The sequence below is a fragment of the Crotalus tigris genome, unplaced genomic scaffold, assembly GCF_016545835.1.
Source record: "Crotalus tigris isolate CLP2741 ecotype Arizona unplaced genomic scaffold, ASM1654583v1 scf7180000024285.889131, whole genome shotgun sequence".
NCBI classification, from domain to species: domain Eukaryota; kingdom Metazoa; phylum Chordata; class Lepidosauria; order Squamata; family Viperidae; genus Crotalus; species Crotalus tigris.
In genome coordinates, this window is record NW_024100458.1 from 816,035 (window position 1) to 843,603 (window position 27,569).

Consider the following 27,569-nt stretch of genomic DNA (forward strand, 5'->3'; position numbering starts at 1 on the left):
ACATTACCACACCTGAGTGCCGTCAAAGGTGGCAATCTCCTCTTTCCTTTATTGACCATTGAAATGGACACCCTTCTCCTCTTCAGTGATTGCTCTGCACACGTGCCAAAAATAGAACATGAATTGGTCAACTCTCTAGCACAGTGATGGCGAACCTTTTAGAGACCGAGTGCCCAAACTGCAACCCAAAACCCACTTATGCATCGTCGGGTGCCGGGTGGGTGTGGCCCATTGGCTGGATGTGGCCCATTGGCTGGGTGTGGCCAATTGGGGTGTGTGTGGCCCATTGGGTGGGCATGGCTGCGGTGGTAACGGCACACTGGGTGGGACTAAAAAGTTCAATCAATCAATTCCAACTTTTTTTTCCCCGCGAGAAGTTGAAATTGACTGATTGATTGAACTTTTTTTTTTTGCACATGGCGGCGGAGGCCTAAAGCGAAAAGGTTTTATAAAACCCAGCTGAAGGTCTAGGACTGAGGCAATAGTGTGCGTGCCCATAGAGAGGGCTCTGAGTGCTGCCTCTGGCACCCATGCCATAGGTTCGCCACCATTGCTCTAGCACTTTGGAGTCAACATTATCAATGCCCGGAGAACAGTTCTTCTCAATTAATGCTCTTCAGATGTGCTGGATTATTCCCCCTTTATACACATTCATCATAGTTGGACTATAGATTTATGAGCATTGTATCCCAATGTACCTACAGCAGAGAACATCAGGTTGGGGATGCTGCTTTATTATTTTGGAAAATACTGTGTCATACGTTCCCTTTGAGATTTGGTTGGCATGCTTTTAATTCAGTCTTTTTAATGTGTGGTTATCTTTCCATCTCAGATGTAAACTTCATCTTGCTGTAATAGTTACACAACATAAATATTAATTGCTAACTTGGTAAACCTGATTATTCTGCTACAGGTTTCAGGGAGGGAACATTAAAGCCTTCAGTATTAGCAGTGAAATACAAAGGAATACGATTTAGGGCCCAATCCCTGATATAACAAGAATTGCTCATTTCCTTCCAGCCAAACAGCATTATTGGCATGGTACTGGATGGCATCTTATTCAAATAGGCAATACAGTATCAGTTTGCCTAGCATGGAAAGTCCAAGAATATACTGTATGAAGAGGACATAATTTAGGGAGGAAAAAAATGCATACTCAAGAGCTGCTGGACTTCTAATCTTGAACTTAGTTTGAACAGGTTAAACTTTGATTAGGCTAAAATACTTTCTAAGGATGAGTTTAAAAGAGAATCAGAAAGTTTGTTCACACAGACAGTTTACATCAGAGCAAATCACCGCATCAATCTTTTTCAGTGGATGCCCAGACTATATTTCCTGTTCAGAAATTATTTCACACTCAAACATCCAACATATCTAGCTACATATTTTCTACAATATTTCAGTTTGTGGTATGCTTTTCACATGTAAATCCAAATATTCTTAGAGTAGCACTACATCGCACTTTTTTGAGCCATAGGCATTTTCCCCACATAATTTCATTGAGAAATATTGTGTTGTTTTAAGGGTGTGACATAGCCACTCTTCACCCCAAACGTGGATTAATCCTCAGTTATATCTTGAGGGCTTCTTTTCTTTCCTTTTACTTTTAAGAGGGCTGAAGTGGAAGTTTTAGTTCTGCATCAAGAAACCCCTCTATTCATTATTATAACTTGAAAATGAGATATAACTCTCAAATTTATTTAACTGAAGCGTTAAATCAAGTTTCATTCAACCTTCCCTGCTCTCGTGCCCTGTAGGCAAGTTGGGACTGCTACTCCCAGATTTAATTAATTTGTTCAATTAATATGCTGTCAAGCCTTCAAAAGCTGTAAAAACTGGTCATCTTGCCTGGAATATATATATATATAAATTAACTTGGCTGCTGGACTCAGTACATCAGCATCAGACCATCCCATTGCAGATGTTTGAAGGTAGCATGGACCATTTGATTGCTACACTTCTATGTCTTGTCTCCCAGGCAAGTTTCACCATAATCCAACAAGAGATTATGCTCCAGGCTACTTTGGGTTACAAATGTCTCTTATTGGAGTCAGTTTCAGACAAAGCAGAAGAATTTCTTCCATCGGCATTTAGAGAGAGTTTTGATTCCTTTGGCTGTCATCTTCTTTTCCTGCTGGGCTTTGTATTCAACTGCACTAACAATGGCTGTGTCAAAAACCTCCTTCAGATTCTTTTGAGTCAAAGCAGAGCACTCTACATAAGTCTGAGCCCGGATTTTTTCAGCCAGGCCTTCTGCTTGCGTTCTCGGCACAGGTTTTACATGGTAGCGGTTCAGGCTGATTAGGACTTTAACATCATCTCTCAGGTCAGCTTGTGTCCCTACTAGCACCACTGGTGTTTGGGGATTGTGAGTTCTTATTTCTGGAATCCATTTTTCTGTAATGTTTTGGAAGGAGGTGGGATTTACAACACTGAAGCAAACCAGAAAGACATCTGTGTCAGAGTAACAGAGAGAGCGGAGGCAATCAAAGTCTTCCTATACAGGGAAAAGAAACATGGAGATCAATTTGTGTCAAACATTTACTGTACCAATTGCACTTAGTAGGCACTGAATCTCGTCTTTGCCACAAAACTCCAAAGCTGAACTTTTCCAACTTTCAACCACAAAATCATATAAAGGTTAGAAATTATTTGAGTTTTTCCCAAGTGCTTTTAAGAGGAAAACTAAGCCAGTTAATAGCCACTAAATATAAAATTAATTGTTCATTTCACATATCACACTAAGCTTAAAACCAAACCAAACATATTTTGGCTTAGCATGTTGGGTAAACCCTACCATTACAGCTTATGGCCAGAGTTCCTAACTGAGATAGGACATCAATGTCCCTGTGGAACCTTGTTTTGTTCTTCAGATTTTATTTTTTGAAACATTGATCATTGAAATTAATATATGGGAAGCCAATGATCTTCAGCCTCATATATAGTTTCCAAGAATGCATTTTTTTTTATTCCCAATTTTTTTTCTAGCCTGGGCTGCTCATAAACTCCAGAGGCATTCTTAGAAAATAAAACCGGTAGGTAGCTACAGCCAAGTGCTTTATCTGGAATGTGCCCAGCAAAAAACAGGAAAAAGCTGAGGTGTTAAGAAACATCCTGGAGGAATATGGCAGGTGATGAGTGGAGAATAACTTCACCATTTTGCCTTCTGTAAAATGGATGTTTGTGAATCAGATATATCCCATCTGGTAGCCATTCTCTGAGCATATTCAGAACATACTCTCAAAATCCCAGATGTGCCCCTTGCTCCCAAAATATTAAGGTCTCCCAATTGATGGCTAGTGTTATGTGTAAATACAGCGACTGTGGCTTAGTTAACAAATTATGTTTTCAAAAATAGGTTAATTCACTAACTAGACCACTGAAGAAGAGAGAGACTTTTAATGCCCATTAAAATGGCTTCTCAGTCACACAAACAATCAGATCCAAAACTCATGTCCCAATTAAATTTCAGAGTTCATACTTCTCTTAAAAAGTCATGGGGCTCCAGACATAATATTTCACAAAAGGAATTCTTTCTGCAAAAAAACCCCAATATATTTCAGTTAGCAAGCCATAAGTCACACAAACAAGAAAACTTTGTTTGTTTGTTAGATTTATAACCCAGCTTTTTTTTTTCAGGAATGCAAGACTGCATCCATATTTAGCATATTATACAACTACAAGATTTTCAGTTCAAAGGTTATTTCACACAAGAACCTGCCAGAAGGAAACACTGTGTGTCTCCTCTCCAATACAGAAATATTATTTTAATGTAAAGTGTGCCAGAACTATGTTGTAGATTGTTACTGAATGTCAGTAATTTTTTTTACTGAATTATTTTTATTATTTTTTTTCTGATATCATCCTTAGCATGGCATTTGAGCCACAGCTGCAAATATTCTTTACTTATAGGCCCCACCTGTCCTGCAGTGTCCCACAACTGGATACGAACGGGTGCACCATCAATCAAGACTTGAACTATAAAGAGAAAGAAAAAAATGACTAAGTAATTGATTTATATCATTCAGCTTCTCTAGCATCAACCTTGTTTTATTCCCCAGAGAGGACTCCTTGAAAGTTGGGAAGCTACACAAATATTACCCCAAATGCTGGAGTGGGAATATTTGAAAATACCGAGCAAATGCTGTGTAGAAGATTTATTACTAAAGCACACCCAGCTTTAATTTTAACTAATAATTTTAACCTGCATTGATGTATTGCCTCTGTCTGGCCACCTACATCTTAACAAACAATTGCAAGAAAAGTATATATTCCATCTTAAAGAAAACATGAGCCAGTTTTTCCAGGTCCTCCAGTATCTATGTTCCACACCCCCATCTATATTGAGGTGCTGAACCAATAACTGAGAGTGGATGCCATTGTGCCTATGATCTAAGTAGAGGCATTATGAAACTTTGGATCACCCTTTCATAATCTGATGTTTTAAGATGATAGTTTCTATCAACTCCAGCCAGCATGACCCCTGAGAAGGCACCAGAAAAGTCATACAATTTCAAATTTGGCTGCTTTTCTGCATATGGGGCAGTGTTGTTAACACCCAGTCAGGTAGAAAGGTGGCGGTCAAACAATGGAGCATATTCAGCTAGCCAAACATTTAGACACAGAAGACCAGGATTAGTGCAGCTGCTTCCTAGCTATTATTATTGATATAGTGCCTCAGGTTGAATAGGCAAGGCTTTAGGTACCAAAACACAGAACCAGGTCTGAGCTGCAGTCATCCCAATTGGTAAATGGCTCTTTAGTATCTGTATGCCATATTTAGCCAACACAAATAAACGCATACACAGTTAAACATGATGTCCTTGTATCTCTTACAGTATATGAAAGTAACTTTTCAAAAAGCAGGCAATTGAAAAGTAAGAAGTCTACATGTTCAGCTACCCTTTCTCCTTTTTGCCACCTCTGAATGTTCTGGGCCCTGATGTCTATGCTGCATATCCGGAGTTGTTTACTGTTAACAGCGAAACTTTATTAGTATTTGCCACAAACACCATTGCGTAATTGCAATGAACTCTGATAAAGTTTTTAAAAACAACTCCACCCAGCAGGCAGAGAAGTTTTTCTTTTACCTACCTTCATGTTTTGTTCATTTTAGCTATAACAGACCAGGATTAGCCCACTAATGGTCGTAATCTCTGTGACATAAGATATTTGAAAGCAGGGCGCTACTCTCACGTGGGCATTTGAGAGTAAAAATTCCCAACTCCCTCTAGCTTCTCCATTGCAAGGTGCGCTTGTTCTCAAGATTGCTGAAGCAGTGGGGGGTCTGGCAGCTCCCAACAGTTTCCATAAGAACAACCTGTCATTAAGCCTGCAGTCCCTTAGGGCTGAAACTGGCATGGCCTTCCTTTTTTCTCTTATTGCTTCTAGCAACTCTTCAAAGCAGCATATATCTATCCTTGCATTTGTGGGCCAAAGCAATTGGATCTGAACTGATAAAACCAGCAGGGCAAGTTGAGTGGGAAAAGCAAAACAAAGACATATATATGGTAACTGGTAATTTTGTGTCTTTCTTTCTTTCTTTCTTTCTTTCTTTCTTTCTTTCTTTCTTTCTTTCTTTCTTTCTTTCTTTCTTTCTTTCTCTCTCTCTCTCTCTCTCTCCTTCCTTCCTTCCCTTTCTTTCTTTTCCTTCCTTCCTTCCTTTCTTTCCTCATAAATAAGGTAACTTTCTTGTATGCCATTTCTTTCATAAACACAGCTGATTTATTAACTCACATAAGTAACAAACAATATATCAACAGTCTTGCAAGCCATTAGCCATTTGTTAGTCTAAAAAGTATACATTTAAAAATATAGTCTGCTAAATGTCGAGTATAAAAAAACTATTTTAAAATAAATTTTACCTCCTAATTTTTCAAATATTTCCATAGTTCCTTGTTAACCCAATACAAGAAAAAATTTAAATATTGGCATCATAATTTAATAATGAGATTGGTCAGGTCCAGGCTTTAAAATAAAACTTTAAAATACAGCTATTCAATTCACAAAATTCAGAGTGTAAGTGGCTTACACGTTGTCTGATGGACATTGACTGAGGACTGAGGAAATAATCAGGGAGAACCCACCACCTTTTATCAATACATTTTTCCTACTGTTCAATCCAATCCTGTTGTGTGGGATAGCTAAGATTAAATACTCTTGTCCTCTCCTTAGTGGTGGCTTTCTGCTACTTGAGGATAATGAAATTTTGTCTTCTTGCCTCTAAACTAAATATGTCAGGTGCTCTGATCTCTGCAGCTGCAAAGGATTTCACAACAAACTATTCAAGTATTCAGAGAAAAAAATGACAGGCGTGGAGGTACAGGATGAAAATTAAAAATAAACCTTCAAAAAACGGCCCCACAGCTCCCTGCCCCCAACAAACAAACTCCTTTGAATAAGTCTATGTTTGTAGAAAAGAACTGAGAACAATTCACTCTCCTGTAACCATTTGCAAAAACTGTGGAAAACTAGCTGAAAATGCAGGAAGCAGAGGAGATAGGTGATAAAAATAAATCAAGGCAAAATGCACAATTAGCAGGAGTGTGTAATGGAGGAAAGGAGACATCCTGTCTTAAAGGAGACAACAGAAGGTACTTAACACCAAGTAGAGATATTGACAGGGTGTCCTTGAGTACAGAGAAGGTTTTTTTTTTATTTTGGTGAAACCGGAGTCTGCTAATCTTTTCTCAGGCATCTTGTCATTGGGGAAATGAAGGCTTAGTAGTATTTGCAGTCCTGTTCTGGATGAAATAACTCTTATTGCCTCTGGGTCTTTCGGTACAATCAGGCAAAGGCTCTGTCTGAGTCACCTCAAAATCCTTATACACCCTGTCAGCTGTACTTTTGTCACCTTGCAACACAGTCACAAGTCTCCACAGCACATGGAGGACTTTTCTGGAGTCGGTTCATTGCCTTGGCTGGTCTTATAGAACTTATAGAGTTGGAAGAAACCTTGGTGGTCTTCTAATCCAACCCCAAGCAGGAGACCCTATACCAGTGATGGCGAACCTTTTAGGGACCGAGTGCCCAAACTGCAACCCAAAACCCACTTATGCATCATCGGGTGCCAGGTGGGTGTGGCCCATTAGGTGGATGTGGCCCATTGGGTGGGCGTAGCTGCAGTGGTAACGGCAGACTGAGTGGGACTAAAAAGTTCAATCAATCAATTCCAACTTTGCAAGATCTTTTTTTTTCCCACGAGAAGTTGAAATTGACTGATTGATCCTTTTTTTTTTTTTGCACACAGCGGCAGAGGCCTAAAGCAAAAAGGTTTTATAAAACCCAGCTGAAGGCCTAGGACTGGGGTGACGGCACGCATGCCCACAAAGAGGGCTCTGAGTGCCGCCTCTGGCACCCGTGCCATAGGTTCGCCACCACTGCCCTATACTCTTTCAACAAATACTGCCTAATCTCCTCTTTAAAACCTCCAGTGATGTCTGAAGTCTCCTTTTTGGAGGGGGGGGGGAAATGGATGTGCTAAGGCAGTGATGGCGAACCTTTTAGAGACCGAGTGCCCAAAAACTGGTCCCGCCCCTGCTCCACCCTCTGTCCCGCCCCCACTCTGCCCCCCATCCCCCACGCCACCTGCCTGAAGGGCCACTCACCGCCTCCAGGGCCCGCTGCAGATCGCCCAGGCAACTCAGCAGCACTAGGGCGGCCACGCCCTCTCCCCACGCCCTGCAACATCAACTGTGCACAATGGGGGGTGAGGGCAGAGTCTTGTCTACGCTGCCTGGCTGCCATGTCCTTGGCTGTGCTGCTCCGAGTGGGCCACGCTCAGGGGCGACTCTCCTTCAGGGGGGTTGCTGGAGAGGAGGGGGTCGCAGGGGAGGAGAGGCTGGGGCAATGGCACGTGTGCCCACAGAGAGGGTTCCAAGTGCCGCCTCTGGCATCCGTGCCATAGGTTTGCCACCACTGTGCTAAGGGTAGTACTTAGATATTCATGGCACAGCCATTCAGATATGGAAAAAATGAACCCAAATTATAGATTGTGTCTGAGGCACAATTTCTTGTCTAGATATCTGGAGGCTTTCTGGAGCGGATCAGGAGCAGGAAGGTGCAGAGATAAGAGCCTTTTTCTGAATACAGTGGTTTATACATTGTGCTAAGCCATAATGTGGGTAGTTGTGTGTTGAGTATGGCCATATCAATCAGACTCTTTACCACCACCACCCCTCTATTGTGAATGCCTCATGAACTATTCGCCAAACCCCCATGAATTTTTATAGGCAGATTCTCTCATCTGTTTGCTCAGTTCTTGCCTGGAGGTTGGATGAAGAGAAAGTTGGTGGAAGGAACAAAACAGAAAAAATAAAGAAAACCAGTTCCAGAGGACTTCTCACTACTATGAAGCTTTAGAAGTATAAAATCTATTGAAATGTAAACAAAGGTGTGAAAACATGGCTCTATGGCCTTGCCTGGGATGCATAGAGGAGCACACAGTTGTCGGGCTGGTTAGCACCCTGAAAGCCTTCCCTCTGCCTTTTAATTGATTTTTAACATTGGATTTCAATCACCCTTGCCTCCCTTGCCTGTTTAAGTAGTGTATATTGGAGGTGGTTATCATCTGAAAGCTGAATGCAATGAAATTTCATTTTAATGTATGCTGATTAAAATGACAATAAAGTTATTCCATTCCATTCCATTCTATTCTTTAAATTTTATACACTGTTTTTTATGTTTTAATATTTTATTCGTATACCACCCATAGTTCCTCTGCGAGGAAGATGGGCAGTTCCAAAATTGGATTAAATAATATAATAAGACTCTCAAGAATGGGATGATGTGTATATGAGTGTGTATGAATATGCACACACATTCATACACAAACACCACCAGGAAATGTCTGGGCTAAAGAGTAAAGTGGGAAGTAAAAAAAAAATAAGAAGAAGGCAATAGAAACCACTTCCGTATTGCTGTCAAGAAGACAATATCAGTTTATCCTTGAAACTATCTGCTGGAAACCTCAATATCCTTTTCAAAACACACAGTTGAGTGTTTCAAGCCTGTCAGGAAATGAGTTCAGCACAAATCATAATTCAGTATTTTTCAGTTTTGGCAACTTTAAGATATGTGGATTTCAGCTCCCAGAATTCTCCCCCCCAAGTTTTTTATTAATTTTCCAATATTACATTTACATATTTGAAAAGTAGTGTGGTGGCTGAGCATAGTAATTCCATTACATTTGAATATCATCAGTACAAATCTCAAAGTATTACAACAATTAATCCCCTCTCTTTCCCCCATAATATCTACTTCCTCATATTCGGACCAACACAGTTCTTATTCTATCAATCAAACAAAAAAATACTTTTCTAATATTCATCAATAATCTTCAGTCTATACATATCTTAATTGATTTGACATTCCATCTTTTAGACAATAACCTAGTACGTTTTTCTTAACTTTAATTTCCCATTGATATTTAAATTTGATGTTTAATCTTTATCAGTTTTGGCAACTTTAAGATATGTGTTTTCAGCTGCCAGAATTCTCTAGGCAGCATGTATGCCTGGCATGCTGGCTGGGGATTTCTGGGAGTTGAAGTTCACACACCTTAAAGTTGTCAAGTTTAAAAAAAATATTGTGGTAATATAACACAATAAGGCACCTCCACAGCACAATAGAAGTAGTAACCAATGCACCAACTGGAGAAGGGATCCCCTTTTCCTAGTACAAAATAATATGTGGTACTTTTTCTATTAGAAAACATAAGTGGTCATTTAAATGGAAACAGAGGCATTTTGGCATTACAGGAAAAAGAAGGAAATCTTGAAAATGACATAAAATTAAGGACCATCCAAAGACTATTGTTTAAAAAACAGGAAAAATGTGTACATTTCTGGGTGCAATAATGTTAGTTTTCATCTTAGGCCATGACATTCCCCAGTATGCATATTCTTATATGTGTTGAATTGTTACCCATATCAGTGTTCCAATCCCCAAACAGCAAAACTGAGAGAAGCTGTAATCCACCATGTATAGACTATGTGCTATGCTGACTTTTTGTGATAAAATTACTCTAAATGAGAATAGAGAGAGAGAAAGAGAGCAGGACAGACAGGTGTTAGACAGTCAACAATTAAAAGGCAGCCATCAGATTTCTCTGCAATTATTTTAATGTCCAGACAGCCTCCTGGGAAGCAAAGTCCTACAAGTTGTGAATTAAAAGGTAGAAAAATAAAGCAAAGCAAGCAAACTCTTCCTAAGTATGCCATGTGCATATACATCGAAATTCACATTAGGGAAAGCCCATTGCATGTTTTGGAACTGGAGCAAAAAAAGTGGAGTAACCTGAAAGTGTTCTCCTAATGGTAAAAACTTTGCAATACATGGAAACACTGACAAAAGTCCCTGATAGGGCGGCCCTCTTTCCTCTTTTCTGCTGTATCAAATAAGTCCAGTAAAAAGCACCTCGCTTTACCAACCACGGTCGTGAATACAGGTAGTCCTCGGCTTAAAACCACAATTAAACCCCAAATTTCTATTGCTAAGTGAGACATTTAAGTGAGTTTTACCCCATTTTATGACCTTTCTTGCCACAGTTGTTAAGTGAATCAATGCAGTTGTTAAGTAAGTATCATGGTTGCTAAGTCAATCTGGCTTCCTCACTGAATTTGCTCGTCAGAAGGTGGGAAAAGGTGATCACATGACCTCCCCGGAACACCGCAGCCGTCATAAATACGAACCAGTTGCGCCAAAGCATCTGAATTTTGATCACGTGACTGCGGGGGATGCCACAATGAAAAAGGATCATGTCACTTTTTTCAGTGCCGTTGTAACTTCAAACAGTCACTAAATGAACTGTTGTAAGTTGGGGACTACCTGTACAATATGCAATATGGTCTTTTTGAAAATGGATTTGGAGCCAAATATGGCTCTGAAGAGGAAGCAGTCTTCTTCAGGACATATAAAAAGCAAGTCAGGGCGGAATTGGGTGGTTAAACATGGACACAGAAAGAAAACCAGCTTGAATTTATTTTACATACAGGTAGTCCTCGACTTATAACCTATTAACCGGTCAAAGTTATAGCGGCACTGAAAAAAGTGATTTATGACCACTTTTCACACTTACGACTTTTGAGGCATCCTCACAGTTATGGGATCAAACTTGGGGTGCTTGGCAACCGGTACATATTTACGATGGTTGCAGCATCTTGGGGTCCTGGGATGGTCATCTGCAACCTTCTTAGGGAGCTTCTGACAAGCAAAGTCAATGGGAAAAGCCAGATTCACTTAATGATTGCATGATTCGCATAACTGTAGTGATGGCAAAAAGGTAATAAAATGGGCCATGATTCACTTCACAAATGTCTTGCTTAACAAGTGAAATTTTGGGCTCAGTTATGATTGTAAATCAACAACTACCTAGGAAATGTCTTTGGCCAGCATTCTACATCTTTCTGATCACAGACAAGATATAGCCCTTACTGATTTTTTTAGACTTCAGCCAGCCTTGGATTCCTCTTTCTTTTGTTATAGTACCTTGCAAAATGTTTTATGATCTATGACAGTGATGGCAAATCTTTTAGAGACCAAGTGCCCCAAAACTGCCCCCCACCCGTCCCCGCTCCACCCTGTCCACTGGGCCACCCACCAGCTCCACAGCCCACCACAAATCACCCAGGTAGCCCAGCAGCACCATGGTGGCCACGCCCTCCACCTGTGCCCCGCAGCATCATCTGCGCGTGATGGGGTGCAAGGGAGGAGTCTTGTCCCTGCTGCCCGGCTACCATGTCCTTGGCTGCGCTGCTTCATGTGGGCCATGCCTGGGGGCAACTCTCCTCCGGGGGGGGGCTGCTGGTAAGGAGGGGGCCAGGGGAGGAGGCGGGGCTGGGGGGACGGTGCGTGTGCCCATAGAAAGGGCTCTGTGTGCCGCCTCTGGCACGCTTGCCATAGGTTTACCACCACTGATCTATGATCTATTACTTGCTGTTTATATGTACAGTGTGAGCTTATGCATCACAGACAAATTCCATGTGTGTCCAATCACACTTGGCCAATAAAGAATTCTATTCTATTCTATTCTGTTCTGTTCTGTTCTAGTCTAGTCTAGTCTAGTCTAGTCTATGATCATTTTGCCAATTAAAATATTATTGCACTGATCTATGAGTACATATAGTCTAATCTCCACTGGATGATGGACTGAGGTAATACAATGCCTACTCAACCTACAAATAGCAGAAGTGAAAGAAGCCCTACCTTTGTTAAGGCCAGGACACAACTATGACTGTTGCCAAAGCTTAGCTGTAAAGAAAGAAGACTAACCTGTTCCTGATCAAAGAGTTGCTTAGATTCTTACTTCAAGATAGTGGGCATTTCCCGCTTGTCTCATTTCTCATTTCAATACTTGACAAACCCACATTGTAAATATAAAATAGTCGCTATGCCCAGAGCATTAGTGTGCAAAAAAATCTGATGCCATATTTTGTGTGAAATACAGTATATGCCTTAATACTGGTATCGTATAACATGGTAAAAATGCCATTTGGTGTGACTTTTACTCTCCACAGGTCTGATCATGGCCCCTCAAGAAAACCTCTCTTGTCTACTACAATGTACTCTTTATGGTGTTACCTTTGAAAACACCCTGGAAGTTGCAGCAAAAAGCTAATATAAGGATCAAGGATCACATCATGTTTATATTTTAAAAAATGCCAATTATTTACCAGGTATTATTTAAGCAGCTGGTATTGAACTATCAAGCTCTAGGAGGCATAGAACTTTATCGATGATGGTGTGCATCCATTAAGACCTGTTGATTTTTCTGAAAATATTCTAGACCTTGAGAGTCTCATTTATTTGGGACAAAGTGAGCATTTTTTTCCTCCATCATCTGCAGGCCACAGAATATACGCTGTCTATGTAATTAGAAAACCTATAAAGATGCATCTATTTTAGCATTAACCTATTTACTTTTAATTATTTAATATTAATACATGTTATATTTAATATTTACCTTTTTGTTATCTTTTAATTATTGTTATCCAGTTTGAGTGCTCATTTGAAAAGAAAGGTCAGGTCCAGATCAAATAAATAGATAAAATGATTAAGATAGCAGAGGAAGATTAAGAGCAAGAAGGGGAACAAAACTGATGGGACTCTTCCAAAGAAAAACTTTTTTGTTTAGAGTAAAAATGAGAATGGGGAGACATCGCAGAGATATCTAAACATCGATTCTCACCGGATCAAGGTTGACTTAGCCTTCCATCCTTCTGAGGTTGATAAAATGAGGATCCAGGTTATTGCGGGCAACATGCTGACTCTGTAAACCGCTTAGAGGGGTCTGTAAAGCACTGTGAAGCGATATATAAGTCTAAGTGCTATTGCTATTGCTCTCATGGCATGGAAAAAGTAGAGTGAGGGAAGTTATTTTTCTCTTGCACAGTATTAAAACAGGGTACAACCCACTTAAATCAAACTTTGAGTAGAAAGAGACTCAAGATTAATACTTGCTAACACAAGGCACAATTAAACTACCGTATTCACCATCAGATGTAGACACTAGCAGTTTCAAGACACTACCAGAAACAAGAAGAATTCATAAAGGATCAAGCTATCAATGGCTACTAGACTGGATGACCATGTCCTGAATCACAGACAGCACCTCAAATACCAGCTATTTGCAAAGTTGATTATCATATTGATGTATTCTTATTGTGCCCTTTTTCATTGTTTATTTTATGGGTCTATTATTTTGCTTCTGTTCTGTTTACACTTCTTTTATCTTCTTCCTTTTTATTATGGTAAGATGCCTAGAGTAGCCCCATGGCAAGATAGGTGGTAAATAAATTCAACAAATAAGTTTCACTTATGAAATGGCTAAAATTTTTGCTTATTTAAAGGACCATTCACAAGAGAGATATGTTATTGTATGGAGAAGATGGATAGAATATGTTCAGAAGAAATATGGAAGTACAAAGTTTCATTTATTTTATGAGTAATGGATTTGTTTATAAACTTATGATGTTAAGTTTGAAGAGAGTTAAGGGTTAGTATGATTTTGGTTATTGTATAATTAGTAAACTTAAATAGATTATATTTAATATGTTTGTATAACCCTCTACTTGGCTCTGGGAAGTGGGGGGGAGGGGACGGGGGGGAGGGGGGGAGGATGGGTTGAAGGTTAAATAGCTCAGATAAGTAGAAATAGTTTTATTGTATATAATATTGATGTTTTAATTTGGAGAGAGGAATTGCTCAGGCATTTCCTCTGGACAGCATCTGGAGTGAGAAGATAGGAGGAAGGGGAGAAGTAAGTAGGAAGGTTGAGGAGAAAGGAGGAGAGGGGGAGAGTGAGGAAGAAGAGGGAAAGAGGGAAGTGAGAGAAGAGGTTAGAGGGTGGATGCGGTTTGGGGGGAAATGGGTGAGCAATACCGAACGTTATGTGTATAAATTTATTTTACTCTTTATCTGATGTATTTTTTATGAATGTAATGCAAAATTGAAAATAAAAAATAAAATTAAAAAAACAAAAACAAAAATAAAACCCAAATAAGTTTCACTGGAGGAGCTATTACCCTCTTGGATGCATCTGCTACACCACCACATGATAGCAATAAAATTGGGCGGCAACATTGACCTAATCCAGCAGAATTCCTATGTACTAAGGTACGCAAGTATGCCTTTTTTCCCCAGGGATTCACCAAATAAGCATGGTAAACTGATATGAGGAAGTTTATCTCCACCCCTCTCATACAGATTTGTAGGTCTTGTTTCAATCTTGCTTTGGCCTCCCCTGTAAATGATGCAGGAAAGTTTCAGTGTAATAAAGAAACAGGTTAAGCAGGAAAGTTTGGTGGGTGACAGTCAATATTTACTGACCCCAAGAGCAGAACTGTCTTGCAATGTGAAATATCAGTAGTTCTGATCTTAGCATACATGCATGGGAAAATATTATTTTTCAATATTATCTGAAATACTAGTCTTCCCTATCAGCCCAACCTAATGACCTCTGCATGCACAGGACAACAATTTGACATTTCCAGCTAGTATACTGATTACAAATGATAAGAGTTGTAGTTCAACTATCTGGAGAGGAGCAGGTTGAATGATTCTGTTCTTTATTCTTGCACATGATTCATGATGGATTATCTCATGCTTTTGAGAAACCCTGAACAGTTTCCTCTGTACTCATTTAAACCAGTTCCACAAGGCTACTCAGTTTTTACTTATTTAATTAATTCATTTATATTTGCCTTTGTTTTACCAATCCTCATTGGGCAGTTGCCTGGAACTGTGCACCAATTGCCTTTAACTCTTGTATAAACTTAGTTCACCCATCATAATCAGTTCTAATGTGGTTAGTTGAGTGTTAGTTTATTATGTGTACTCAGCTGATGAAACATATTTAATGTGATACATGGACTAGCCACAGTGAAGCAAAGTCTTACATTTAGGCAGGAAAAACCAAAGGTACAAATACAGATTGGGCGAGATCTGGCTTAAAATCAGTAACTGTGAGAGGGATCTTGGAGTCCTAGTGGACGATCACTTGACTATGAGCCAGCAGTGTGCAGGAGCAACCAAAAAAGCTAATACAATCCTGGGTTGTATAAACAGAGGCATAGAATCAAGATCACGCAAGGTATTAGTACCGCTTTATAAAACCCTAGTGGGACCACACCTGGAATACTGCAGCCAGTTTTGGTCACCATATCACAAAAAAGATGTTGAGAGTTTAGAAAAAATTCAGAGAAGAGCAACAAAGATAATCAAAGGCCTGGAGACTAAAACATACAAAGAACAGCTGCAGGACTTGGGTTTGGCTAGTCTAAAGAAAAAAAGAAATAGAGGAGACATGATATCAGTGTTCCATATCTGAGGGGGCTGCCACAAGACAGAGGGGGCCAGATTGTTCACCAGAGCACCAGAGAGAAGGATGAGAAACAATGGTTGGAAACTGATCAAAGAAAGAAGCAAACTGGAATTAAGGAGAAACTTCCTGACAGAGAGGACAATCAACCAGTGAAACAGCTTGCCCCCAGAAATCGTGGGTGCTCCATCACTGGAGATTTTTAAGAAGAGACTAGACATTCACCTGTCTGAGATGGTATAGGTTTTCCTGCTTGAGCAGGGGGCTGGACTAGAAGACCTCCAAGGTCCCTTCCAGCTCTATTCTATTCTATTCTATTCTATTCTATTCTATTCACTCCTTGTGTGTTTGAAGAAAAAATCTTTCTAGCAAATGTTAACCCTGTTTTACCCCAGGAATGTAGTCATTTTTTAACTACATGTTAGATAATGTGCTATTTGCAAATGATGCCAATATTAAATTTTGAGTGTAGGAAAATGTAGTATTTTCACCACAGAAGGTAAACCCTCACCAATAGACAAGATATTTAGTGCAATTTCATTGGATGGGAAACCTTGTGTGGGATTATTCTAAAGCAGTTTAGTCTTCCAATTATAGCTGTTGAGATTTGAATGTAAGACTTAGATCGCCACCTGTTTATAAACTGGGAAACAATTAACATCCCTTCATTTTGTTGAACTAAAATGAAAGGACAACTACGGAGAACTGGATTCTGTTTGAAGCATTCCAGTCTACTGAAAGCCACTGATTGGGCTAGAGTAGTATTCAAGGATCAACTCTACAAAATCTCACTGGGCAGCCCTAGGGAGTCTATCTTTTAGTGTTGCTGCTGTAGGAAGATGAAAAGAGAGAAAGATTAAACCACACTGTATCCTGATACTTAGAGTCCTTGGAAAAGTGTTGAAAACAAACAAGCATCTTTAGAAATTGTTTTGAGGAAATCATATTATGCAAAGCAAATAAGGAAAATTGCAACCTGTAGTAGTTCCTCATCAGGGTTAGTCCTCACTTGTTCCCCTAAGGTTAGAGATCTGCTGTCCTGAAAACAGAAGAAAAGGCACAAACAGGAAGGCATTTTTGGCATTCACTATCTGGTCTTAATCAAAGTGAGCAGGGGAAACATCTAGCCTTCTTCAGATTCCAGATATTGTTGAAATACACCTTCCAGAAGCTGTCACTATCGGCCTTTTCACTAGAGTTGTTGGGAGTTGAACTTGGAGGCTCAAGCTTCCATTCTACTAGATTACATTTTTAAAAAGAATTTTCAAAAAAAAAAAGATCCAATATTACTTTTGTAGTATTGTTTTTAAAAAAGGAGAAAATAGTTGTTTAGGAAAGACTGATCCCAAAAAAAGTGCTTCTTATCATGTATTCCTTCTATCACATCAGATTTTAAAAGCAGGTACAACATGTAATGAGCTAAATACACTGTATATTAAACGTGTACCAGTGGAATGATCTCTGTAATCTAAACTTAAAGGATATACTGTAGTATAAAATTCAAGCCATAGTTCACTGAATCACAGACTGTCCTTTGGTTTGCACATAGTTTGCTTGGTAATACAAGCCAAATCAAGCGATAACTTAAATATTACATGTTCAAAATTAGAACAGAACAGATATAGCAGCAAATTCAGCCTGCCCCAACCTGGTCCTCTCCACATATATTGGGACTATAACTTTGAGTATTCCAGTTATTAGATTGGAGCAAACTGACTTAAGCCCAAACAGATTAGATAGCTGATTGTCCTTCAGGAGGCAGCAATCGTGTTCACACATTGTGCAATAATTCAGGCATATAGTTTAGTCTGTTCCAGGTCACTGTTGTCGTTTACAAACCAGAGTTAAGCAAGACACTTCAGAATGGGTGGGGCTAGAACCCAAACTGAGTCTGTTTTAAGTTTCTGGAACATTTTACTTTTCAACCGTCCTCCTCCAAATGTTTGAGGCTCTTGGCTTACTGTAAAAGGAGTTCACAGGGTTCAGATGCAAAATGGATTTTTACACTAGGCAGGATGTTGGATAAAGTGATCACAACATCTCTTCCAATTCTTTCGTGATATGAATTCTATGAATACATTGTATGAATATTCTCTACAACAATATAGCTTTGGGATCCTATGCGGCTCCTGGGAAGATAGATGCCATTTAGTGAGCTCCTGTTCAAGATGAAAGTCAGGTATTGGGTTATATGGAGCTCTAGTTCACTGCCACTTTAGTATACTGGTTCCTTTTGCTGTTTCATAAAATAAATCTAAAACCACATGCTGTGTAGACATTCCTACTCGCTGCTTCAGATAGATCAATCAAAATTGGTTCATACTACAATTTTCAAACAATAAAAAGACAGGATGTTTTTGAAAACATCCAAAGATTAATCCTTTATATTATCATCTAGCAGTTACTGGTTATGATTTGAGAGCATGTAATTCCTTTCTAATCCTTAAGAGCCCATGTGGATGCAGTGAACCAGGTTCAGAAGGAGCTCATACTCAAATTGGGAGTAGTTGGATTAATCAGTCATTACAGTAAAGGCACAACATCTTGCAGCTATTCAGACTGTTGAGGTCAAACACCTACTTTACTCTTCTCCCATCTTATGCCTTCAACTTCCATGATTCCCAGCCAGCATGGGAGGCAGTATAAACAACTGATGATGTCCTTGAAGTTCAATGTATCAGGAAGGTACCAGGTTGGAGATGGCTGTTCTATATCTTCCTCAGAAATTTCTGACACATTCTGAGGGCTGGTGTATATTTCAAATCCTTCTTGGCTTGCTAAGTGATAGTTATTTAAAAGAAAAAAATAAATTCCAAAATTCCAATATGCTACTTTTCATAGCTCTATTCTGTACTGTACAACAAACAACTCCATGTTCCTTACTCCTGAGGAATAAGTATTCTCTAATCACTATGCTAGCTGGGAATTTTGAAAGATGAGCAAATCCATCTAGACTGTCACCAGGTTAGAGAAAGTGCAACAGCAATTCATCAAAAATATCAAGAACAGAAACTGTCTCGGCTGGTTCTAACCGCGCTTCCGATTTCCTTCCTTACAAGGTTATGCTCAGACTGACAGAAACTCTTCAGATGAGATGTTTTGACTAAGAGGCTTCAAGGAGCATTAAGAGATTGCTGACAGCCAGTCATCCTCATGATAGACAACCCTAGCAAACTGACCAGTCTAATATTGGCAGACAGCTACTTCCTGGGAAAGAGCAATCCAAAAGAAACTGAACCTCTATAGCAGTGTTTCTCAACCTTGACAATTTTAAGGCATGTGGACTTCAACTCCCAGAATTCCACAGCCAGCATTGCTGGCTGTGGAATTCTGGGAGTTGAAGTCCACATGCCTTAAAATTGTCAAGGTTGAGAAACACTGCTCTATAGTTTCTCCAGTGAGATGCCATCTTAATCTTAGAGTCAGATCAAGCTAGATCAATAGTAGGGCAGAAGGTCAAACACAAATCACTGTGTCTAAATCAGTCTCATGTTTATCACAGTTCCCAACTTTAGGATAGCCTTATCTTTGATTTAATGTTCTCTCCACAGCTGTCCTGGAAGGGACATAGAAGAAAGGGCCATATGAAACCCAGTACTGCCCCTCTGATACAAGTACCATAGAAACCACAGTTCATGTTCTTCTCTATTGCCAGTTCTACAGTACATTCACCACTAACTGATTATCCCTCTTTTATTTAAATTTCCAGGGCACTCTGATAGCTTTTTATCTGCACTATTTATTAAAAAAAAATCAAAATCAGTTTATTTCTCTAAAAGTCCTAAAATGTTATTGCACTATGTGTAAGCTCCACCCACAAGTAGAATAGAATAAAAACTTTATTGTCACTTTAAATGTACACTAAATCAGCATACATTAAAATGCAATTTTGTTGCATTGTTTTTTTTAAAAAAAATACCATTATGCATATACCCCCCCACACACACACATATGACACAGACAAACATCACAGCCAAGTTCAAATATATACATATAGATGGCACACAAAAAAAATCCTGCAAATTTGCAAGTAGTTACTAATTGTTCTTGTGGTTAGAAGATAATTTTATGTTGTTCATTTTATTGACTGTACCTTTTATTGGCCAATGACAAAAACAAAGTTTCTGTCTGTCTGTCTGTGAGACGAGAACTTTGGCACTGTGGGAAATGGTTCTTCTGATGCAAGCAGATGTTCTATTATTTTTAATGTTACATTTTATTTATTAAATGTGGATTCAGCATCTAGATTCAACATCATTTTCAAAATTAAAAACCAAGTTTACAGTATATGTACAAGATGCATAGGTAGAGATACAGGTATAACCATTAAATCATTTTGGAGAAGAACAGGCTATGTGGTCAGTAAAGTGACACTGTCTTGATGGCACGTAATCAATCAGTTGCAGACACTAGGTAAACTGGAAGTAATAAAGAATGAATCAGATGGATTATCTACCCCAGCACACAAAAGTCTAGCACCACTTTATTCTATAACTGCTACAAAAGTGTGTTTAGACAGTCACCTTATACAAACTTTCTAGGGAGGAAATCCCATTGATCTTAATGGGATTTACTTTTAAGGAGGCATGCACAGAATTGCAATGCTGGAGCATGGTTTATCAATTGCTAAGCTTAGCTAGTCAATTGAATGTGTATCTTTTTTGGGGTGGAGGGATAATCCACAGTCATCCTTCCTGCATTTCCAGTTTAGTCTTAGGCTACATGATCTGTAGTGTAGGTAGCTGATACCTGGGATAGTCAACCCCCCAAGTACTGTTGGAGTTTCATCCTTATAAATGAATTACTGACCCACTTTCAAGTGGCATACAATTATCTGCTCTTTCTTATATCTTAACTGGAAAAACAATTTAAAGGTAATGCTCCCTCAGCTTTACTTAAGGAATTAAAATCACTTCAAACAAGGCAAACAGACTAGCTGTCTTGCACTGCTAGCTGAGTGGGGTGAGGGTGTTACCACCCTCGTTTCAGGTGAAAGGCTACATTGAAACGTCTTGCTTTGTAACCTCTTTTTGAGTTCAAGATGTGTTTATAATAGTTTCCTTTTTGAGAACTTCTCAAACTTATGAAATATCAATATTATTGGAATTATAGATGGAACGCTGCAAAATACATAACACCACTAAATTTCAAGAAGGTAGAATGCAAGTCTATATACATTTATCCTAGGAATGCCACATTTATCTCAACAAGGTTGAGCAGACATAAAATTGTACCATCAATGAAACAATACCGATCAATCACTTCCCACTTGATTAGATTAGTTTGTTTTTTCCAGAAAGAATGAGAAAACTTTTGTTCAGGTCAGACCTCTCTCTTTCCTCCTGTTCCACCTGAACACTTCATAAACAGCAAAAGACCAAAAACTTTCCTTTGACATAAAGCCTACCAGCAGCTCTGCCTTTCTTCCTTTTTTATTTTGCCCAAGGATCCCATAGAAAAGGGGAACATATCCTCATTTTTCATCTAACTTTACCTGCCTCTTCAGAAAAAGTCACCTGTTTTTCTCTACAGTGCCTGTGCCCAGGAAACAAAGCAGCAGCTTTGACAATCCTATACACCAGGCTTTTTTTTTTTTTTAAACCACACTGAAACCAACAGTGGGTGTTTCATCCCACTATATTAATAGTTGTTATCTTTTCAAAACACACAGCGCTAAACCCAGAAGATATTTCTCTCCCCCCCCTCCTCCTCCTCCAGCAAGCCCCACTCTATCCAGCTCCTTTGACAGGCTGAGGTTTCTGCTCTGCCTGCCTGCCTGCCTACCTGAGAAGGTGTCCAGTGCAGTCGGCTGGTACTGGTCTGGGTATCCATTTGTTGTGTAGCTGACAATCAGGCTGGTTTTGCCCACGGCTCCATCCCCGATGAGGACACATTTAATGCCCAGCTCCGAGCCGCTGCCTCGGCTGGGGCAGCTGCTCCTTCGCAAGGTGGGCGAGTAATCCAAGAGCTCCTGGGGCGGCATGGCTTGAGGAGCCGAAAAGGGCACCCTTCGGCTTCCTCTTTTGAAAAGAGGGTACGATCTGAAGCAGAAAATGTTGCAGCTGGATACCGGCTTCTTTTCTTAATTAAACCAAAAGAACCCAAGCCAGCAACTTTCAGCTGACGGTGGCCACCTAAGAGCCCCGCGTGGGTCGGGCACCGTTTCCCACGCAAAGCGGCAGCTTCTCTTTCTCTGGGTTACATCGCTCAGGTGTCCCGGAGCAGTGAAAGAGTAGCCAGGACAGGTAGGTTTGTATGCTGGGCGGGAATCTCATCCTCTCCGCTTTCCATTTAACTTCCCAGGTCTGTCAGGTGCTTTTGTTTTTCCTACGGCCTCCTTCATTTGCATAGGGCCACCTCCTTTCCCTGTAACTTGAGTCTACTGGGCGTCAGGACTTCGGGCCAAGGCTTCTCCCTTCTCGGAACAGAGCGCTAGCTAGGTAAAGAAAGCCGATGGGATGAGCAACACAAAAAAAGGCTCCCTGTATAAAGACACAAATAAAAAGGGGCAAGTCTTGTTCGCTCAAAGTCCCAAGCAAACAAACAAGGTTGTTTGTTTTTTTGTTTTTTGTTTTGTTTTTTTGCAAGACTATACCTCCAAACTATATGATCCAAATCAGCCTGTCTCATCCTTGGCAATTTTTAAGATGTGCAGATACCAATTCCCAGAATGATCCAACTTGGAGCCCTCGGAGAAGTATGATTTTTACAAAAAGTCAAATAATGAACACTTCAGAAAGTCAGTCATTTGAGACCCGATTCATAAACCCCAATCTTATTTAGTGTTTTTCCCAGCCTTAGCTGCAGTTCCCAGATACTTCCCAATCTTTCTCTTGAGGAACAAGAGGGGCTTTCTTCCATTTCTCTACTTTTACTTCAGAGTTTCCTTGACACAGATGGGACAAAGGTCCTTCTCAGTAATGACTTTACAGTAATGGTGGTTTTAATCTCCCACCATGGTTAAATGTGTGTTTTTATAATATATATCCTGACATCTTTTCACAGTTCCATTCAGTCACGGTACAGACTGGAGATACAGGATATTCTTTAACAGATTTTTGCAACTCAAATTCTATAACTCTGGCCATATAATTTTGGCAGCCATGGGCTTCATCTCACCACTGTTTGCCTTATCCCCAAGTTATTATTAGTCAAGATAAATGGTTTGGTTGCGCAAGACATTTGAAAGAGGGATTTCACAACATGTTGTAGCAGAAATGAAGCTTTCTCTTCAAATCATGAAAGCAGTTGTGCTTTCTGCAAGTTTGCTTGGCTGTTTGTGGAGGCTGGGAGATATATATGCACCATCCATATGTCCCTATGGAAAGACTAATCACATTCTACCCACCTAATTTTTGCACAGGAACAATCTGCATGCTAAGCTTATTGCATGCAAATATGATTTGGCATAATACCTCTGACTAGTACATCTTTCCATCACAGATTTATTTGCATAAAGGCATCTCTAAGCCATGCAAGTCAATGGAAACAAGTCTTGGCCCAAGCTGGGTCTTCCTGTTATATTGAAGATGTAGCACAGTGTTTCTCAACCTTGGCAATTTTAAGGCAATGCTGGCTGTGGAATTCTGGGAGTTGAAGTCCACATGCCTTAAAATTGTCAAGGTTGAGAAACACTGATGTAGCAGATCACAGTTTCAGGGAACAGACATCATCCATGCGTCCAACAAGTATGAGGTAGCTACTCATACCAATTATTTTATAATTTGAAACTATGGCTAATTTATAAGCATTTATATAGTGTAGGTAGGAGATTTGGGGTTGTGTCCACTGAAGTGCCCATTCTTCTGTTAGAAGATCCTGGCTGTGATGGAAAAAGGGCTGAACTATGAGGCAGGAAGCAACAATTCTCAGGGCAGAGACAGGTTAATATGGAATAGATACTTCTGGTTCCCAAGGCCAGGAAAAAAACAAAACAAAAAAGAATGGGAGGGAAAAACTTAGGATTTAATTCCTGGGCTGTGCTGCCTCTCACACACATAATGTGCAGATCTTCTGCATATATATAACTTCCTTCTTGTCTAGAATAAAGCAACTTACCTATCTGTGGCAAGTCTATGAAGCTTCTCCTGTTACCGGATGCAGAGCTGAGCTTTTGAAGGTTCAATGAATATTGCCATGCCTGGTCTGAAGATGGACAAGGAGCTGTTGTATTTAACTACTATTATATTTTTTACTGTGCCTAATTCAGTTTCCCCCCCCCCACCTCGTGTCCTCCAGGTGTATTAGACTTCAACACCCTCTGGCTATATTTTATCTGTGCTGGTTGAGAATTAATGTACATCCAAGAAAGAAAACCATTCCTAACCGTGATAATGCCAAAATTATAGAACATACATTGTGATGTCATGATGCAAGCTTTGCTTTTGGGTATTTGAATCGCAATGTCACTCAAAACATATGAGGGGTGGGGTTTCCATCATGGCTGCACAAAACTTAACCCCTTCTTCTGATAGCTATGCATCTGAGACAAGGATAAAATGCAAATGACTCTGCATGGAAGCTGTCTATCCAGTCCCAGTTAACTACTGCGGTTTAGCAACTGTTTGAACTTACAACAGCACTAAAAAACTAGCCTTAGCACTTACAATGGTTGCAGCATTTCCATGGTCATGGGATTGCAATTTAGGTGCCTGGCAATCAACACACGGTTACAATGGTTGCAATGTCCTGTGGTCATGGGATCGTCATTTGCAAGTTTCACAGCTGGCTTCCAACAAGCAAAGTCAATGGTAAAGATGGCAGAAGGTCGCAAGTTGTGGTCATGTGATGTTGCCCTTAATGTCCAAGGTAATTCACTTAAATGCTAGCAGAACTGATGTAAATTGGGTGTGCTTACACAATGTTTCACTTAATGGCTGCATCACTTAACAATGGAGTTGCCAGTCCCCACTGCGGTTGTTAAATGAGGAGCAACTATGCTTTTTATAAGTATAAATCTGATCTGCAAAGTGGGATTTCATTTCTCACTTACCTTTACCTCAAAATATTTACCATCTTTTTGTTTTCTGTAAAAACAAACTCAAAAGTCATGATATGCAAAGTATAGGAATTCAACTATATGACTGTTACTCTAATAGGCATAGAGTTCAGAATAAGGCAGAGAGGGGTAAATATGTTGTATTGAAGTATATGGTTTACAAACAAGAAAAACCAGAGGAGCAAAAGTTGTTAGTCTTAAACAACAGAGAAGTTGCTCCATAGGTCAACATTTACCTTTATATGACTGATAAAAGGTCAAGATTTATTGACCTACTGAGCAGGATGGTTATGTCACTGTTTTTAAATTTTAAATGGCATCTTTGAGTAAAGAATGGTGACAGATTAAACCAGAGAGCTGACCAATTTGTTATCTGCTGATACCAGAATGGGAAATTAAGTAGACAAAGAGTCAAGGATGCAGGTCCCTGATAACTAAGGTTATTGCAAGAGTAACAGAAGCTATTAAGAATTCCAAGAATTGCCCAATATAAAAACCCACTTTATGGTAAATGTTAAGTCTAATCTTCTCACTGGAGAAGGGCCTAATGCTGGGAAAGATTGAGGGCAATAGAAGAAGGGGACGACAGAGAATGAGATGGCTAGATGGAATCACTGAAGCAGTAGGTGTGAACTTAAATGGACTCCAGAAGATGGTAGAGGACAGGAAGACCTGGAAGAACGTTGTCCATGGGGTCGCGATGGGTCGGACACGACTTCGCAATTAACAACAACAAAAAAAGTCTAATCTTTGGGTTTCTTGGGGGCCTGCTGCCCTGGCCTTTAGTCCTCCTCTTCCTGGGTCCCTTGTTATGGTAATGGGTTAGATTGGCTTTGGGCTATTTACCTCTAACCTTGTTAAAACTCACAGAGAGGCTCTACTAATTGTGTGACAGCCTTCATTCTCACAAAGGGTTGTAAAATCTGAACAGAATCCATTGGAGGAGGGTCACCAGACTGTGGCTTTGTTTGTCACTTTGAAAATCCACTGCTGGTGAATATGCTTCACTGGGTGGCTCTAGGCAGTTTACAAGGTAAAGCAATGAAAAAAAATAACATCCCATACAAAATTCACTGCAACAACCAACTATACTCTATACCTTGATTGCCTAGTATTTTCCTAAGAAACACAAAGAGCCAATAATTTCATGGGAATCAAGCCATGCAGCACTTAACCCACACCCAAATAAGGCTTTTTCTCAGGATAAAATTGTGGCTCTGTCTCAGAATGCTTTGATTCAACACCAGAGATCTATACACTGCTTTTTCGTGATCAAGTGCCTTCCAGGTAGCTTCTACAATTCATTAAGTAGAATTTTAGCTTCATATATCTGCAGGGTGGTTTCTCTTTCTCAAAGAAGTCACACAGTTCTTGATGACTGAATGCTCATCTCTTTCAATCCAATGCAGCTATTCATGGAAGGAAGTCTGCTAGATAAAATCAAGGGAGTGTACCCTAATAGAAGTTGGTGATGTTTGCAATCAGTCAAGGATTAAAAACTTTGTGGGGGGCTGGGCTGGGCTGGGGTGGGGGGAAAATCAGGATCTCTGAGAGGCAGCCCAAGAAAGACAATCACAATAGACCCGGTGAAACCAAGGCAGATAATTTCTGGAGATGAAACATGTATCTTCCTTGTCAAGCACATGTTTAATTATTTATTGACCGAGTCAACAAATGCTGATTCATTGTGCATTTCTGACAGCTCAGCACTGTGGGAAAGAAAAGCCAACTCCCTAATTTCAAAAGGAAAATGAAAAACAATACATCTTCTCTTTTCCGTCATGGTCATTCTGAGAGAGCTCAGATTATGCTGCAAAGAAGTATTGTGTTAATCGGAGATGTGAAATTTTGTAAGCTGAGTGTGACACAGAATTCTAAACGTAACAAAATAGATACTGTATTGCTGCATTGCCAATAGGCTGACTGTCTCAGGACTTATTTGCCATTTCCAAAACCCACTGTCCCTGAGAAATAAGCATCTTATCCTCTTCTTCTGTTGCAGAGGTTAAGCAGAATAGATTAAACAACTTATCTCTGTGGTAGACATCAAACTAGAAAATATGAATACTGTTTACAATTTGTTGCCTTGCAGTGAATATTCAATAGGTATTGGCATTAAACAACTGAGCACGTCCACTATGTTCCATTTGTCAGAGACCAGGAAAACTGCTTTCTACTGATTTGCTACCCAATTTTTCTCTGACAGCAAAACAGTAAAATGTTCAGAACATACTAGCTGGCTTTCATATGCCAGATTAGGTAAAAATGGGGCAGAAATTCCATCACTATCTTAGCAAGTGTGTGAAAGAGACCATTGTGTTAAGCCATACTAAGATGTTGAGACTCTAGAAAGAGTACAGAGAAGAGCAACAAAGTTGATTAGGGGACTGGAGGCTAAAGCATATGAGGAACGGCTGCTGGAATTGGGTATGTCTAGTTTAATGAAGAGAAGGACAAGGGGGGACATGATAGCAGTGTTCCAATATCTCAGGGGCTGCCACAAAGAAGAGGGAGTCAAGCTATTTTCCAAAGTGCCTGAAGGAAGGACAAGAAGCAATGGATGGAAACTAATCAAGGAGAGAAGCAACCTAGAACTAAGGATAAACTTCCTGACAGTTAGAACAATTAACCAGTAGAACAACCTCCCTCCAGAAGCGGTGAATGCTCCAACACTGGAAGTTTTTAAGAAGAGACTGGACAGCCATTTGTCCGAAATGGTATAGGGTTTCTTTCCTGAGCTCCAAGGTCCCTACC

General features: G+C 39.8%; 1 protein-coding gene across 3 annotated transcripts; it reads right to left on the reverse strand.

Annotated features, from left to right (window-relative positions):
• Positions 1-428: 428 nt before the first annotated feature.
• On the reverse strand, positions 429-27,269 carry RHOV (ras homolog family member V). 3 transcript variants are annotated; one of them, XM_039323859.1, is made up of 4 exons: positions 23,876-27,269; positions 21,602-22,253; positions 3,920-3,978; positions 429-2,497 (listed from the first exon to the last, which is right to left on the reverse strand). In XM_039323859.1, exons 2-4 carry the CDS (start codon positions 21,798-21,800, stop codon positions 2,057-2,059), a joined length of 699 nt encoding a protein of 232 aa, XP_039179793.1. In that variant the 5' UTR covers positions 21,801-22,253; positions 23,876-27,269; the 3' UTR covers positions 429-2,056. The 3 variants fall into 3 exon arrangements, with proteins under 3 accessions (XP_039179793.1, XP_039179792.1, XP_039179791.1); XM_039323858.1 differs by having other exon boundaries at positions 21,602-22,299; XM_039323857.1 differs by having other exon boundaries at positions 21,602-27,269.
• Between the last annotated feature and the right edge of the window lie 300 nt (positions 27,270-27,569).

Coding starts and splice junctions, on each gene's coding strand:
- RHOV (XM_039323859.1), bottom strand. CDS start 21,800: ATGCCGCCCCAGGAGCTCTTGGATTACTCGCCCACCTTGCGAAGGAGC. Junction 3,979..21,601: donor TGCACTGGACACCTTCTCAG/GTAGGCAGGCAG, acceptor TTCTCTTTATAG/TTCAAGTCTTGATTGATGGT. Junction 2,498..3,919: donor TGTGGGACACTGCAGGACAG/GTGGGGCCTATA, acceptor TTCCCTGTATAG/GAAGACTTTGATTGCCTCCG.